This window comes from Paralichthys olivaceus, chromosome 7 (genome assembly GCF_024713975.1).
Source record: "Paralichthys olivaceus isolate ysfri-2021 chromosome 7, ASM2471397v2, whole genome shotgun sequence".
NCBI lineage: Eukaryota > Metazoa > Chordata > Actinopteri > Pleuronectiformes > Paralichthyidae > Paralichthys > Paralichthys olivaceus.
This window is the reverse complement of record NC_091099.1, coordinates 15,614,218-15,629,796: the sequence shown is the minus strand read 5'-3', so window position 1 is coordinate 15,629,796 and position 15,579 is coordinate 15,614,218. Positions and strand designations below refer to the sequence as shown.

Below are 15,579 nucleotides of genomic sequence, written 5' to 3'. Positions count from 1 at the left end.
CTCGACTTTGAGTCCATGATTGTTTATCCAGTACAGACTTTAATATGCTGAACTTGAGGAAAAGAAGGATATTATTAAAAGTGCAAATATTTTCTTACAGCCTTTTCTCTCATACATTAATATTTGCTACGAGAGAACAGGTATTTAACTTTAGTATTTATTTGATTATCGTAACTTAAAGCTTACACAAAATATAAAAACAACATTTTCACATGTTAAAAAATTATATTTTTAACTTTGTACCTCTGTTGATTATGTGTCCCTTTAGCACAACCTACTTTTCCATACAGATTCAGCTCAGTTAGATCAAAGTAGATTGTGTGACTCACAAATATAGTAATCTAAGAACATATAGAAATACATAGGACTGGTGTTTAGGAATGCATTGACAGCTCAGCAGGCCTAACTCCTTCACTATAGTCGTCATCCAAAGTGTGCAGCCTCACTGTGTTCAGATCTGACTGTGGGGCTTGGTCCGAGGGATGAAGTGCATGACCAGGTTGTGCTCGTCCTCCACCGGCTGCTGTGACAGGTTGTTGGTCTGCCTGATGCTGCTGAGGGTGCAGCCTTGACGAGGACACACTGTGTATCGAGACAACAGGGTGACAAGGATGGCCTTCATCATCACCATGGAGATGTGTTTTCCCACACAGGAGCGAGGCCCGCAGCCGAAGGGCTGAAAGAAACGACTGGGCACCTGCCAAACAGAGGAGGTAGAGACATACATTTTGTATTAGTTTGTTCTGTCAGAGCCACATATTGTTCAATTTTATTGAATTCAATTTTATTTGTATAGTGCTAAATCAAAATATACACTATCTATCTCAAGGCACTTTACATAGTAAAGTTCAAACCTTAAAACTTATAGAGAAACCCAGCAGTTCCCACAATGAGAAAACACTTTGGCGACTATGGAGAGAAAAAACTCCCTCATTAACTGGAAGAAACCTCTAGCAGAACCAGACAGTGTGGACGGCCATCTGCCTGGAGCAATTGGGGTGAGCAGACGAAAATGGGGAGGAGATGGAACAGTTGTGTATCATCATGTTTCAGCTCTGACAGACTAATTATTATAATGAAAACAATAAGAGTGATTATGATTATAGATGTAAAGAAGTTATTAATGATAGCAGCAACAGCTGATAATGTTGATAAGAGAGAGAGAGATGTGATACTTACAGTTTTGTCAAAGTTCAACAGACTGAACTCTTTGGGTTTTGGGAAGAATTCAGTCTTATGCATGAGACCCACGTTGAGAATGATGTTGGTTCCCTTCCTGATTTTAGTGCCTTCAATGACGTCGTCCTCTAGAGCTTTTCTCATGGTGAAATCAACCACAGGATGAAACCTCAGAGACTCGTTGATGAAATTCTCCAGCACATTCAAGCTTTGACTGTGAAGGTTTTCAGCACCTTTTTCATCTGGAAGTGAAAAAGCAGCAGTGATGGATTTTGGATTAATTCAATATTTATCCGTCGCATGATGACATTTTTAAATGCTCTTACTGGAGACAGTGTTCATCTCCTCCACTATCCTCAGCTCCACCTCTGGGTTTTGTTTCAGCAGCATCAGCATGAAGAAGAGGCTGATGGAAAGTGTGTCGGGTCCTGCGATCACCATCTCTAACACACACTGCCTGACGTTATCTGCTGAGAGCTCACCGTGGTTCTGCAGCACAGAGAAAAGAAGGTGATCCGAACACAGCAAACACAAACTGTAACTCCAAGACACAGTTAGTGTAGAGAGGGAGAGAGCTACCTGTGCCAAGATGAGCTCCGTTGCAAAGTCAAGATCCTCATCCAACTTCTCAGTTTCATTAATAATCTGTCTTTTCATTTCAAGGAGGCTTTCCATCACATCCTGCAGCTCTTTACTGTTGACACAAAACAGTTTAAGTTGAAGACAAAAACAAATGTTGTGTTTTCACTGGTGAGTGTGAGAATCTTACGCCGCTCTCTTGTGCTTATTGTAGAGCCATCCAATCTGGAAGAATATATCAGGCTTTATTAGAACCGTCTGCCAGGTCTCAAAGTAGTTTTGGATTTTAATCAGCAACTCCTTCTCTGTTATTATGAATAAGAAAACAGTCAGGAGCAGGAAGTGGAAAATATTTACAGGCAGGAAATACTGTTCACAATTTGAGTGAAACATTTACAGACGTTGAGCGTTCAGCTGACCATTTAATGGCACCCTGAGGAAAATCCTGTTGGAGATGTCCACCACTATGGCTCTGAGCAGATTGAGAGCGTCCACATGGCCGGAGGAGTCAGTCATCTCCCGCAGGCCGTCCAGGTGTTTGGCAGTGGAGCTCACACAGATCGCCACTGTCCCCTGGAGGGTGGGGCCTGTCAGGGCTGTTAACAAAGATAACAAATAACTACAATTATAACTGATCCACTTTGAGTCTGCAGGAGCTGGATTTATTTTTATTCAATGTTAAATATAGAATGTATAGAATGAGAGATGACATAATAATGATAATAATAATAATTCCATGAAACTCCCACCTAGTAGGACATACATTCTGGAACTTGACAGCTTAAAAAAATGTAATTATTAAAAAGGATAATTGAAGTTAACTAAATCAAGTATGTTGTTCTGAATAAAATAGAATATTAAAAAAATTAAAACAAAGCGTGGTTGAATTATGATGGATGATATCAAAAAAATAAAATAAAATCTCATACAAATTCAGAATGATACGAAAACCTGTAATATTAGATTCATTAAACTAAATAGAAAGATACAATTTAAATTAAACCCTATAAAAAAGTAAAAATAAGAATATAATATAAAAAATATAATATAATAAGAATCAAGACAGGCAAACACTCAGTCTATACTAATCACTCACCTTTAGAGAAGTAGGTCCTCACTTTTTTCCAGAGTGAGACATCACTGTTGAAAATGATGCCCCTCCCTTTCATCCCGATGCACTGAAGCCCTTTCTTGCTCCCAAACCTGGCAGTGTAGTGGGGACTCCTCATAATGTGATACACTGCTGACGACCTGCGAGTGAAGCCAGACTGTGACGTGACCTCATTCCCAGATTCACTGGATAAACTGTGGCTGCAAAGGTGTTTCATATGAAAAGGACTCGCCTGCTTAGAATGAGGGTCTCCTCGCCTTTGATCCACACCCGCACAATGCTGCCATATTTGTTGTTGTAGTAGTTGCTCGCCGTTCCAATCCCGGTCCAGATGAACCTGGAGTAGGAGAGAATAGGGCCGAGTCCTGCCAGGAAAGAAGGACCTAGGAGAAAAAGGAAAGCAGTTGATTAAAACACAATAGTTTCCTGTTAAGCATTAAGCATTTCTGAAAACAGGGCCAATGAGAAGGTTTTTCTTTTTGAGGATATTACACCATTCTCCATGGGCTACAGACGGAAGCTGAATTACTAAATATGTATCCAAAATCAATATAACATGAAATGTCTGTTTAAAATGTAATGGTTGTTTAATTTTAATATGTATAAGTTGGCTCCCTTTGATTCTAAATGTATTTTTGAATTCTTTTTATTGATACTTCAACTCTTGTTTCTTTCTCTCTTTTCCTGTACTTGCTCTTTTTCACAATGGTGTCTTGTGCGTCTGTTTTAGGCTGACCACATAATGTGCATGACACAATAATGAGAAATCAATGAAAGCAGTCTCACCTGGTATGTGTGATGGGTTTCTGCTCCAGGCAGAAAAGAGCAGCAGCAGGAGAAGAAGAAGAAGCAGAAAAACGGTGACCCCGTGTACCGTGTCCACCACCATGGGGCCGATGGTGAAGGTGTCCAGCGGCAGCATCCCTGTCACAACTCCACACACACACACACACACACACACACCGAACGGGCTCAGAGTGTCGTCAGTCTGCCTGCAGATAGAGTTTGACCGATGCTCATACAGCTTCTGGCTTCTGTCTCCTTCAACAAGCAGAGCTCACAAAACAAGCAGCTGAATCTGTGGACGTCCTTCTTTTTCATCCCTTGTTTTACTTCTGTCCCACAGTTACCACATCAACAAAGCCCTGGTTACACACTAAAACCACAATACGCCCACATGAAGCACACGAAGGACACAGTGGTTTGTATCAGGTTTTTAGATTCTAAATATAAAATCATTAAAATGATGTTACACAATGATCTAACATCCTTTATAAGAGTTTACATAGAGTATATAACTTTTAAGACATTTTTAAAGTAATAGTAAGTTTATAAAAATCAGTCTTTATATTTGATGTGATCATTTCCCCCTTTCACACTTTTACACCATTGTGGTAAAGCATGTTTTGATTAAAGGACCATTATAGATTCAACATTAGAAAACAGCGTCTGGGGTTCACATGAGTGGGTAAAGTAATGATGGATGATTTCTTGGTGGTCGAGAATATTGCTGTAGCCAACTTTTATTATCATTATTATTATTATCAGATGCCTAAGCAAAAATTCTACTATGAAAAAAAAGTATTAATTTCCCACTTAAGCTCTCTGAACATCACAGAGTCACATCCCAAAACTAAATTCCTGGATAAAGTTTGAAAGCTGGATAAAGTTTGAAAGCTGTAATAGAAAATATAAATATAATAAAATAATAGAGTGTTTAGTTATGGAACTCTACATTAACAGGACACAAATATTCACATTTACTAACTGTAATAATAATTTATTTACTAATAGGAAATCATTAGTGATACTTACTTCTCTTGTCCTTCTCCTGACAGATTAGGGAGCAGTTTGAAAAGACATCACTGCCTCACACTGCTTTTAAACATGATCAACTTTCTCCTACCAAATAAATCACAGTGGGATTCAAGTGTTTATAAATCCTTGGTTCAGCCTCCACTTTACCGGTTGCTTAGAGACGCTGCCTGTTCGGGGGTTACAAGTAGCGTTACACGCCATATAACCGAACAGGCCAGATCACGTCTCAAAGTACAAAAAAGGTGTTTTGTTTTTTTTTATTCAGGAGACACACAAAAGCCCTTTCACATGTTGCATTATTTTTTTTAGATGGGCTTACTTCGCATTTAGCTGTTGGAATAAAAGAAACCCCTCTGCCCCAATTCATCTGCTGTGGAGGCTTTTCAAGGGGAAATTAATTAGCTGGGTCAGACTGACCTGTGACAAAGAGAGCAGAGATTTACCCAGCGGCTCACACAAGGAGACAAGGGACTGAGAAATCTTTATCTTTTTAAAAGCTTAGTCTTGAGAATTGCATGTAGAAATGTTGCCCACAACTTGTATCACTTCAATGTATGAGGTTACAAACCTGAGGAAAGCCATGTTTGTAAAGAATCTGTGCATTTAATGAGCTGTCCTTCAGCCTCAGATGTTCCTGTAACTTTTCCCCAGATGCTTGATGTTGTGCAAGGCTCCATGTGAATTCACCAGTAGCTACAGACAGATTTTGACATGTTTATGCCTCTCCAGCAGCTCGAACGTAGTTTCCCTGTGACGTGTCATTTTTTGGCAGGTGTTCAGATATGAGCTGTATGTGCCTGTGAGTTGTCAGAGCTCAGATCACTCTGCGGCCATGCGACAGGCCACAGATATGAAGGAGAAAAGTGGGGTTTTCCACGCGTGGAAGGTGCTGCTGGTGGGGATGTGTGTGCTGCTGCTGATCCTGACCTTCTGTCTCGTGTTTCTGCTGGTTCGGCAGAAGGATCTGTCAGAGGAGCTGCTCAGGTTGGACGGACAGATCCAGGAGCTGTCACAGAGCTGCAGGCTGCAGGCGGGAATCATGTCCACGGACCATGGTGAGGCTGCAGAGCTGAAGACGCTCCACCGCAGCAGGAGGAACCAGGAGGGGGAACAGACACAAAGTCGAGACGAGAAGGACATGCTGATGCTGATGACATACTCCATGGTCCCTGTAAGATACTAAAATGCTTTAATATGGGCTGTTTTGTGAGATTGTGAATATACAAGTTCATTGACTGTACTTTAGAAAAAACTCATTAATGTTGTTCTGATTGCTGTTACTACAACAGAGAACAGGGGAGGAATCTTTTCTCACAGAGACCTTTCCTCTGTTTTTCCCTGTTGGGATAAGAAGCATTCATGAAATGCAAAGAATCCAGGAGTCTGTTGCAGCGATTAAGAAGGGGTGTTTTTTTTCATTGAGTGTTCCCTGGATGAGTACTGTTGAGCACCGGGGCATGACGGTGACCTGCTCCACCCTCAGCTGTACTCATATCCTCTGAGAGCTTTTCCCTCTATACATACTGAATATTGTGACAACACATTCACCTCTGCTACACAAGTATTTGACAAAAATATAGGACTGGGAACTTACATTTTTATCATCATCAATAAATGACTCTCTGAATTAAGCTATCAGCTGTTTAAGCAAGACATTCAATTCAATTGGAAGCCTTCAGTGTCATTGCACATTGTACAACCAGTAGCTGTATCCCAGTGGTATAGATACTGACATACAAATAGACATATTACAGTCTTATAGTCTAATGAATAAATATAAAAACAAACAATAAATGAAAAAAAAAAAGAGGTATTAAAACAGAGTATATGTACCAATATGTACTCAGTTATATTGCACACAATAATATTTCTCAGTTGGAATATTATTGCACTTAAAATTAAAAGTTAAATTCTTTAAATCTACTTTGAGGTTTTAGGACCTGTAGCGCCTTCCAGAGGGCAGCAGTGTGAAAAGCTAGTTATCTGGGTGAAAAAATATTAGATAACATAATATAATCTTTAATGTATAAAACAGATTAGGATACGTTTTTTTTTTGTCTCTCTTAGGAAAAATTTGTCTCGGGGCATTTGAGCTTTTTCAACACATAAATGTACAAACATGTAACATTCAATACTTGACATTTAACATAAATAACATACAGAGACATGCAACAGTTTCAGCTGTCAGGGTGTGAATGAGTGGTTTTGCAAAGCTTCCTCTAACAGGACACTTCAGTTTGTCAGCGTTCCTACACTCGATACTCATTTAACATTGTGTCTCTGTTTTTCAGGTCAAGTCCCTCATGGACCTGTGCAGCTCCAGAGGGGTTTGTTTAATAGGTGCATTTCAAAACTGTATTTGAATAGATACTGGTGCCTCTGCTGTGATCAGTATGTGTGATTACATTATTTGCTTTTTCTCCCCAGGTCCAGCTGGGCCTCCAGGTAAAAACACAGATTGTTAGTTTAATGCATTCATGACATGAAATGAAATCAACAAAGGTTAATTCATAACAAAGTACTTTTGCCTGTTAGGTAGAGCTGGTTCACCAGGAGCACAGGGAGAGCCGGGTATGGAGGGGAGACGAGGGAGAAGAGGTGAGAGATGTGTTGGTTTTACGCAAATCTAATAATCGATCCATGTGGAGGTGTGGAACAGGAAAGGGAATAAACTCAGAAACAGAAGTCAGTCTAGTTTGAAACAGTCCTCCATTGTGTAACTACATGAGCATCCCACTCACTGTCTTCAATACACTCTGTTCATAGCTGCCACACAGCTGTTTACTGGACTGTTTACACATTAATGATGCTGAGTTTTGTTGTGGTTTGTTGTGGGCAATTTGTTTGTCTTTTACTCATTAACTGACTTCTGTTTTTCACTTGGAAAAGGTTTCAGCACTTTAAAATCCCTACAAAACACACACGATTGTCCTCTTGTGTAATTATTTTCAACAAATGAACTAATGAACTTATCAATATATTCTGAAGGACCCCCTGGTAAAGTTGGAGAACCAGGACCCAAAGGAGACCATGGGCCTCCTCGACTGAAAGACGAAACCTGCAACGACATTCTCACTGAGGGTGAGAGACGAAATGATACTTGAACCTGATATTGATAATGTGTCTAACAGAAGGAAGATGTTGCTTCAAGTCAGTAAAACAACATCTAACATTCCCCCAAAGCTCGATCTGAAAACCTTTCACCTAATCATAAAAATGGTTTTGTTTTATGAGTAAATTATAGTTTTACAAGGGGGGGGGTTCTTTTATACTTGATTTATAAGGCTCGCTCTACCATATTTTACATCTTATTGTGTTATGTTATGTGTTATGTTGTATATACTCACGAATCCTCTATTATTTTTTACAAGATTTGGGTTTAATATTAATTCTATTCCTATGCTTTAAAATATCCCAAATTCACACAGCAGCCCACATTAAGTCTTTCCTTCTTGTCTTCTGTTTGTTGTTGTTGTTGTAGCAGCTCTTGTATTTAACCAACAGTATTTTTTTGGGGTGTGTTTTACATGTCTGACTTGTGTTGTGTGTAAGGTCCAAGGGGTCCACCGGGTCCACCGGGTCCACCGGGTCCACCGGGTCCACCTGGTCCACCTGGTACAAACTTACCTGCATGTAATCCTAATAAAGTGAGAAACAGAACCATCGGCAGACACGCTCATCAAACCAACAAGCTGATGAGTAAGAACGTCTCATCTACTCTCAACCAGTATGTTTTATCGTCACTGCTAAAAACCTCTTTGCAGAAATGACAGAAGACCGTAGACGCCAATGTTTTGAGTATCAACAATCATCTAGACCTGCTGGTGTGGCTGTGGTCACCTTGAATTTGCAAAATAAAAAGAATGATCTCTTTGACTAAAATATAACGAAAATATAACGAAATATAATGTTTCAGGCTGGTAAGGTAATGGTCATCAGCGTCGTAAACAGGATTTTAAAGATACTGTGGTCAAGAGTTCAAAGTCATCCTCATCAAGAGAAAACTCTAAATCAAATCTTTCTTAATTTGAGTTTAATATGAATAATTTAAATTATTTTTTCTTTCATGTTTGCTGTGAATTTCATTTCCCAACATAAAAGTCTCAGAGCCCCCACAGTGCCGAGAACACAGTAAATATGAACAATATAATACTGGAATTTGTCTTTAAAATATCCACAAAGTTTTGCTTCTTTATTGCAGGATTACTCACCCAGAATAAATACATAAGTAACAACATAATGATATTATTCAATAAATAACATTTTCGACAATGGAGAAATATTGTCTTTGCTGTGACCATTGGCTGGTGTAGCCCTGGACTTTTCTTGTGCATCTTAGCATCCATTATCATAACAATCTGAAAGTTTTAAGAAAAAAACAAAAACATAACATTTAAAATCTATTTCTCTCTCTCTACTCATTCAGCGTCGTCTCCTTTCCCGACCAGAAACAACTTGAATGAAACTGACACAGAAAACAGGACAACAATGAACACGACTGGTGGGAAACGATTCAGGAGAACAGCTGTTATATGAATCCATGACTTTGATCATTTGTTTTTGTGACTGAAGTCTTAAGTTAATTAATGTGTCTTCACCATTTCTTCTGTTTTAAACTTATCTTTCTTATTACAGAATCACCAACATCGCATCCACCCGTTGAAACCAGAAACGTCTTGAACGTTACCGACTCTGCGAAACTACTCAACACACAAATGCAGCCTGGTAAAGAACTATTTAGAGCAGCAGAGAGACTGAAGAAAAAAACTTCCTATTGGTACTCAGTAATAATTACTGCATTATTTCACAAGTACTCAAGGGGTCAAACCACACCCACCTTAAAACATGGACTTCATGTTGATCTCAAATACACTCCTGTAAAGTCTCATCTGTGCATCTTGCATGGTTGCAATTCTGTGGTTTGCCTTTGGCCACAGTCTCATGAACACATTCTAACGTGATCACAAACACACAGACTCACGAGGTGAAAGCAATGCCAGTATATTTTAAGCTCAACATCAATTTCTCTTCTAGACTCAGAATCATTCCATTCGCAACACAACACAAACGCCTTGAATGAGACCAACACAGGAGATGTCACAGAGGCACCGTTAAAATTATCAACAGGTGAGAAATATGTTTAAATTGTAATCATCAAATACCCCATGTTTGTTGCTTGTGTCACAACTAGAGGCTTTGCATAATAATATAAGTCTTTGAATATATATGATTTTATTCTACAGCTCTACCTTATGGAGACTTGGGTCACACCAGTGATGCCTTCAAACACAGTGGAAATATCAGTCATACAACATATCTCAATGGTGAGAAACTGTCAAACTCTATGTCCAGTATTTATTATCATTATACTGACCAGTTAATAATGCAAACATTTTAAATGGATGTTACTGACAGTTTGCTTTTATTACATCCTATTCCACATTTATTTCTTCACACTCTTAAATACTAATGTTGAGATACCTTAATATTATCAGTGAAATCTGACTCTACTGTATGACCACACATATAGTTGACCTCTTTCTGTTTTAGTTTCTACAGAGTCAGTTTCTCCTCAACCAGACAACAGACATGAGTCCTGGATTGAAACCAACACGAGGAATGTTACAGAGTCTCCAGATGAAATATTAACAGGTTTGGAATACTGATACTGGATCTCATTCATGAAACACACATATGTGACAGGAACATCAAACCATGTTATCTTTCTTTCCACAGTTTCACCAACACCACGTGCAGCTCATGAAGCCGCTGATGTCATGAACTTTACAAACTCAGAGAGGTTGACAAACATAGATAAGAAAACTGGTGAGCAATTGTTTCAGTTACTGGAAAACTTCATTAACTCATGAAGTGGTTCAATACCAGAAAAAGTATTAATGACTTGTAATCCTTTGCTAAAGATAATGTTTTGGCATGGCTGTGTTTTAGAATCTTGACATTTATAGTCAGATTTTCAAACTCTCTTTTCTATTCTTGTGCAATCCTCTTTTTGTTCTTTTGCTCTGTCAGTCCATGTGTCATCAGAGGGAACAAACGTTTCTTGCTTTCGGACCCATTCCTCAAAAATGACCTATTTTTACTTTATTTATGTTGGGAGGAAATGAAAGGCATCCTGTTTATTCACTTACGCTCACATGAAGTATGCAGAGAAGGATTTTAGATTGAAACACTGAAGTGGTGGAAGAAGTATTCAGATTCTTTACCGGACTAAAAGTATCAGTACAATATTAAAAAAAATTACAGTACTATAAAAAGTCCTGTATTCAAAATCCATCCAAATTAAATAAAGAGTATAAAATATAACATTTTGTCTGTATCAGAACAACATGTTAAACCGTGTACCTTTTATTTTCTAGAGTCAGTGTCACTTCATAAGGAAAACAGCCACAACATCTTGGATGACTCACACACAGAGAATATTTCTGTAACACCAGTACAATTACTAAAAGGTTAGAATTACTGATTTGAATATTCTGCATAAAATGAGTGACCATAACTTAGAAACATTTTATATTATGTTCTTTTTTATTTTGCAGCCCCACTCTCTGCAAACCAAAGCAGAGATGTAGTCAATGGCAGCAGAACTATTATTGATGAGCCCATGGAAAATGGTGAGAAACTGTACTTGTATTGATATTGACTATTTAGCTTCAGCAGTTTTCTCTTCACTGCAAACCAGTAAATCATTCTTAATATTTACAAGATGAATTTCTTCCAAATACATTAACAGCAGTATGATATTTACTCTGCACAAAAATTATTATATTATAGATATTTTACATCCAACAACACACCCGTACTGGTTAATGGATATTCAAATATGCATTAGACCACAGATATGGTTTGAAGCAATTAAAGTTAATATTAAAGGTTTTGTAATAGTTTAAAACAACTACAATATCTTTTATTTATATGAATTTGCAGCTTAAATTATACAAAAAGAGGGAATATTACAGAATCATTAAAATATCATGAACAGAATCCTGTGTTGCTGATTAAATTCACTATAACTATAAAACATCCTGTTTTAGTCACTTGCATTTAAATTAAATGTGTCGACACCTCATGAAGACACAAACTTAAATGTCTTGTTTCACACTACAGCTCATCTTTCTGAGGACCAAAACAGTGACGCCTTCAATAGAAGCATCATTAAAACACCCATGAAAAGTGGTAAGGAACTATCGCACTACTGTGTATGTACTGTATTTGATACAGTGTCGACTTATTCAACTTAATGTTTAAAATTCACCTTTATCTTCTAAATGCTGAATTATTTTTTCATTCCATTCCATTGAATTGAAAATCTTCGGAAATGATTCTTAGTTGTGCTTCTGCTCACTAGTCATAGTACACAACTGTATGTATAGTAACATATGAGAAAATATGAATAAGTAATTTTCATCTAATCACTTTAGACTCAAGACACAACAAGCTGAATTTTACTGGCAATGAGAGATGGACAAAAACTGGTGAGTGAACTTTGTAATTTAAGACTTCGAATTATACACTCCACAACAATTAAGCACAGTTATAACAAGTAAATGAATGTTATTGGTATTTTAATGTCTGTGTATTTTTTGTTGAATCTGACCTTTTCGTTTCTTCAGAATCATCAACACATCGTGCACCTGACAACATGAATGTTAGTGATGCCAAGAATCTTCTAAAGACAACAATGGAACCTGGTAAAGAACAAGACTGAGTTACAGGGGAACATTAAAGACAAGCCAAACTTTGATTATATTTAAATAAAAAACATATTAATCTCTATACTATTTTACCTTCTAGAGTCAGAATCAATTCATCAAGAGAACAACCACGACACCTTGAAAGACTCCATCACAGGAAACATCACTGAGGCAGCAGTAAAATTTCTAACAGGTGGAAAATAATGTTGCCTCATTGAAAAGTGGTTAGAAACTGTCTGCACGTCCTGCATTTAGTGTCAGTATTGACCAATGTTCACTTGTATGTTTAGCTTCTAGACACAAACAGATTTGGTATACTAGCATTTTGAATGGCTGAACTGCATGACCTCATACAGCCATTGTTTTATTTAGAGAATTATGGTCGACCTCATCCTGTTTTATTTTCCCCAGACTCAGTATCACCTCGTCCAGACAACAGACAGGACACCTGGATTGAAAGCAACACAAGGAACGTGACACCGACACCACGTCCACCTGACAAATACCACGTTACTGACTCAACAGTGGAACCTGGTGAACAACATGTTTGAGCTGCAGAGAAACTTGAAAACAAAACTTTAACAAAATAAATAATAAATCATGTTAATCTCAATACTGTTTTATCTTCTAGAGTCAGAATCATTTCATCAAGACAACAGCCACCACAGGTTTAATGATACCAAGAGTGAGACTGTTACAAGGGCACCACTGGAATTATTAACAAGTATGATAGACTCTGCTTTAATGTTGCAATATAACACCATTATATACACATCTATCTGTGTTATATCTACATTATATATGTTTCATTCTATTTTACAGCTCCTCTCTCTGTTGAACTGACTGAAAAGATGAACACTTTCAATATCAGTGGAAACGTCATTGATACACCCATGGAAAATGGCAGGAAACTGTCTTTAGTCATGTATTTGCTTTTAGCATTGACTTAGGCACATTTAGAATTTATTTATTATTTTCAAGATTTAATTTATTCAAAGATAAAAAAAATAAACATCCACAATCTTTTTTTAACTTAATGAAAAGAATAATGAGAAGAGAATTGTCTTTTCCCCTTTAGACTCTTCATATCCACTCCAGACTGCCAATAAAATCAATGTGACAGACAGTGAGAAATGGACAAATAATGGTTAGAAAAAATTATAAAAATAACCTTATCTATCTAAATATGTATGTATGTATCCATCGATACTAAATTCATGTTTTTATTCACTAGAGTGCCATATCAAAAATATCAAATGTTCGGAGAGAGCCACCAAAATGAGAAGCACGTTTGGAGCCTGGATGTCAGATGCATCGCTGCTGGACAACGGTCGATACTGGCTGGCTGATCATTTTTCAGGTGACTGATACAGAAACAGTTTAATCACAGAGTTTGCTGAATGATTGTTGGTTTTAACATATGAACTTTTGTTCCTCAGGACGAATTTTGGCAGAGTATGAGAACATTTCCTCCTCTCAGAGCATGAGCAACAAAACCATAGATGTCAGGAGGTTCTACCAGGGCTGTGGCCATGTTGTTTATAAGGGGTCCTTTTACTTCCACAATGCAGGAACAAACAATCTTTTAAAGTAAGTGTGTGCGTGCATGCACGTGTGTGTGTGTGTGTGTTTTACATATGCAGTAATTGTCTCCTAAATGTTTTTATGCTTGTGTCACAGCCTGTGGCCCAAGACATCATTTTTCGGGTTGTCCGTTTATCACATTCCTATGAAAACAACATTTCAAGAACCCCTTGATCAGTAATTGTAGATGTGTTTGTGATATATGACATGTGATTAATATTAAGCATTTTTGATTTTACAGATTTGACCTGAACACTGGGAGAACTGACACTCTGACTATGGCAAAGAGCAGATACAACAATCTGAATTATCTTTTCTGCAACGCAAAGACTTACTTCAAGTTTGCTCTGGATGAAAATGGACTGTGGGTGATTTTTGCTTCAGATACAGATGATAACACGATGGTTGCAAAGCTCAACCCCGACACATTTTCTGTGGAGTCTGTCATCAACACTGCATACCCCACAACTAAAGCAGGAAATGCTTTCATTGTATGTGGTGTGCTTTATTTCACAGATGATAAGGACAGAGGAGTAGCATATGCTTTTGATTTGAAGAAACAGAGTCCTTTTGATGCAAGTTTTGATTTAAGGCCAGCTAATGGCATTTTGGCTATGGTGTCTTACTATCCCAACAAAAGGCTTTTGTATATGTGGGAGAACAGCAAAGTGAAAACCTGCAGAGTTAAACTCAAAGTGACCTCAAAATAACCAAAAGAACCCTGTAAAATGAGCAATAAAAGAATATTTGAAATATCAGTTTCATGTTCATTGTTTTTTATTGTAGTTATTAATGAAATTCAAGATTCCTCCAGATTATGACTCAGGAGGAACATTTGCATTGGATATTGTTGTGTCTTTATTTAAAAGATAATGCACAAACCTGACAGGACAATGCTATTTGTAATGCAACTAAAAAACCTGAAAGCCCTGTTCTCCATAGTAATCATGTATGCAAAGAAAGAATTGTACCCACACAACTACAGGATGTTACACAATCCTGTTTGAACTGGCGTTTGCTCTGTGATTCATGACTGCTCACTCCGTGTGGCTCTAATGTGCTTAAAATGCAAGGATAAGGTAAAGGTCAAGATCTGGTCAACACCAAACCTTTAAGTGTGTTTTGTATTTGTAAGACTTCTCAGCTAATAATTATGATGTCTCAGTGAATAGTTTGTGTGATGTAACCTAACATACTTGCCTGCTGTAATGACTCCTGTACATTACAGTGGGTTAGGTAACAAGATCGGCTCATCCATGTCTGTTGAGTTTTTTGAAATCTGCCTCATGAGACGTGTGTCACAGTATTGTTACCTTTGTGACCTCGAAACTCAACGGGTCGTTCAGTTAGAGACAGTGTTAATGTGTTTATACAACACATTTGTTTGTGTAAAGTAAAAGGGTTACTTTTACTTCTGTTGTTTTTATAGTTTATTTGTGTCAATTTAAAATTTCCAATTTATATTTTATCCTTTTGAAAACAAAATGCACTTTGTAGCTTTGAGAAGTGCTGTATATACGAATAAATTCTTCTTTTATTTTTGTTGTTGTTGTTGTTGTTATCATCGTCATTAATAAACCACATTTACGATCATCC

General features: G+C 37.6%; 2 protein-coding genes across 3 annotated transcripts; one reads left to right on the top strand and one right to left on the bottom strand.

The window, feature by feature from the left end:
* Positions 1-19: 19 nt before the first annotated feature.
* cyp19a1b (cytochrome P450, family 19, subfamily A, polypeptide 1b) lies at positions 20-5,295 on the bottom strand. Its single transcript, XM_020078649.2, has 10 exons — positions 4,685-5,295; positions 3,656-3,802; positions 3,102-3,252; positions 2,855-3,009; positions 2,178-2,354; positions 1,949-2,063; positions 1,759-1,873; positions 1,506-1,668; positions 1,180-1,421; positions 20-697 (listed from the first exon to the last, which is right to left on the bottom strand). The coding sequence occupies exons 2-10, from the start codon at positions 3,789-3,791 to the stop codon at positions 452-454; spliced, it is 1,500 nt and encodes a 499-aa protein (XP_019934208.2). The 5' UTR covers positions 3,792-3,802; positions 4,685-5,295; the 3' UTR covers positions 20-451.
* Positions 5,296-5,444: 149 nt separating this feature from the next.
* On the top strand, positions 5,445-14,741 carry LOC109624082 (uncharacterized). Of its 2 annotated transcripts, XM_069528183.1 has the most exons (25): positions 5,446-5,858; positions 6,979-7,027; positions 7,115-7,132; positions 7,223-7,285; positions 7,676-7,768; positions 8,240-8,386; positions 9,114-9,188; positions 9,323-9,412; positions 9,722-9,814; positions 9,931-10,011; positions 10,238-10,339; positions 10,424-10,513; positions 11,065-11,157; positions 11,245-11,319; positions 11,813-11,881; positions 12,127-12,180; positions 12,319-12,396; positions 12,500-12,592; positions 12,811-12,933; positions 13,031-13,123; positions 13,222-13,302; positions 13,478-13,546; positions 13,634-13,759; positions 13,839-13,989; positions 14,225-14,741. In XM_069528183.1, exons 1-25 carry the CDS (start codon positions 5,520-5,522, stop codon positions 14,691-14,693), a joined length of 2,814 nt encoding a protein of 937 aa, XP_069384284.1. In that variant the 5' UTR covers positions 5,446-5,519; the 3' UTR covers positions 14,694-14,741. The 2 variants fall into 2 exon arrangements, with proteins under 2 accessions (XP_069384285.1, XP_069384284.1); XM_069528184.1 differs by lacking the exon at positions 11,065-11,157 and having other exon boundaries at positions 5,445-5,858.
* Positions 14,742-15,579: the final 838 nt, after the last annotated feature.

Excerpts from the sequence above, each read along its gene's own strand:
- cyp19a1b (XM_020078649.2), bottom strand. The coding sequence starts at position 3,791 with ATGCTGCCGCTGGACACCTTCACCATCGGCCCCATGGTGGTGGACACG. Across the intron at positions 3,010-3,101 it reads GAGACCCTCATTCTAAGCAG|GTCGTCAGCAGTGTATCACA; the intron begins GCGAGTCCTTTT and ends CTTCACTCGCAG. Across the intron at positions 1,874-1,948 it reads AATAAGCACAAGAGAGCGGC|TAAAGAGCTGCAGGATGTGA; the intron begins GTAAGATTCTCA and ends TTGTGTCAACAG.
- LOC109624082 (XM_069528183.1), top strand. The coding sequence starts at position 5,520 with ATGCGACAGGCCACAGATATGAAGGAGAAAAGTGGGGTTTTCCACGCG. Across the intron at positions 7,286-7,675 it reads GGGGAGACGAGGGAGAAGAG|GACCCCCTGGTAAAGTTGGA; the intron begins GTGAGAGATGTG and ends TATATTCTGAAG. Across the intron at positions 13,124-13,221 it reads ACCACTGGAATTATTAACAA|CTCCTCTCTCTGTTGAACTG; the intron begins GTATGATAGACT and ends TCTATTTTACAG.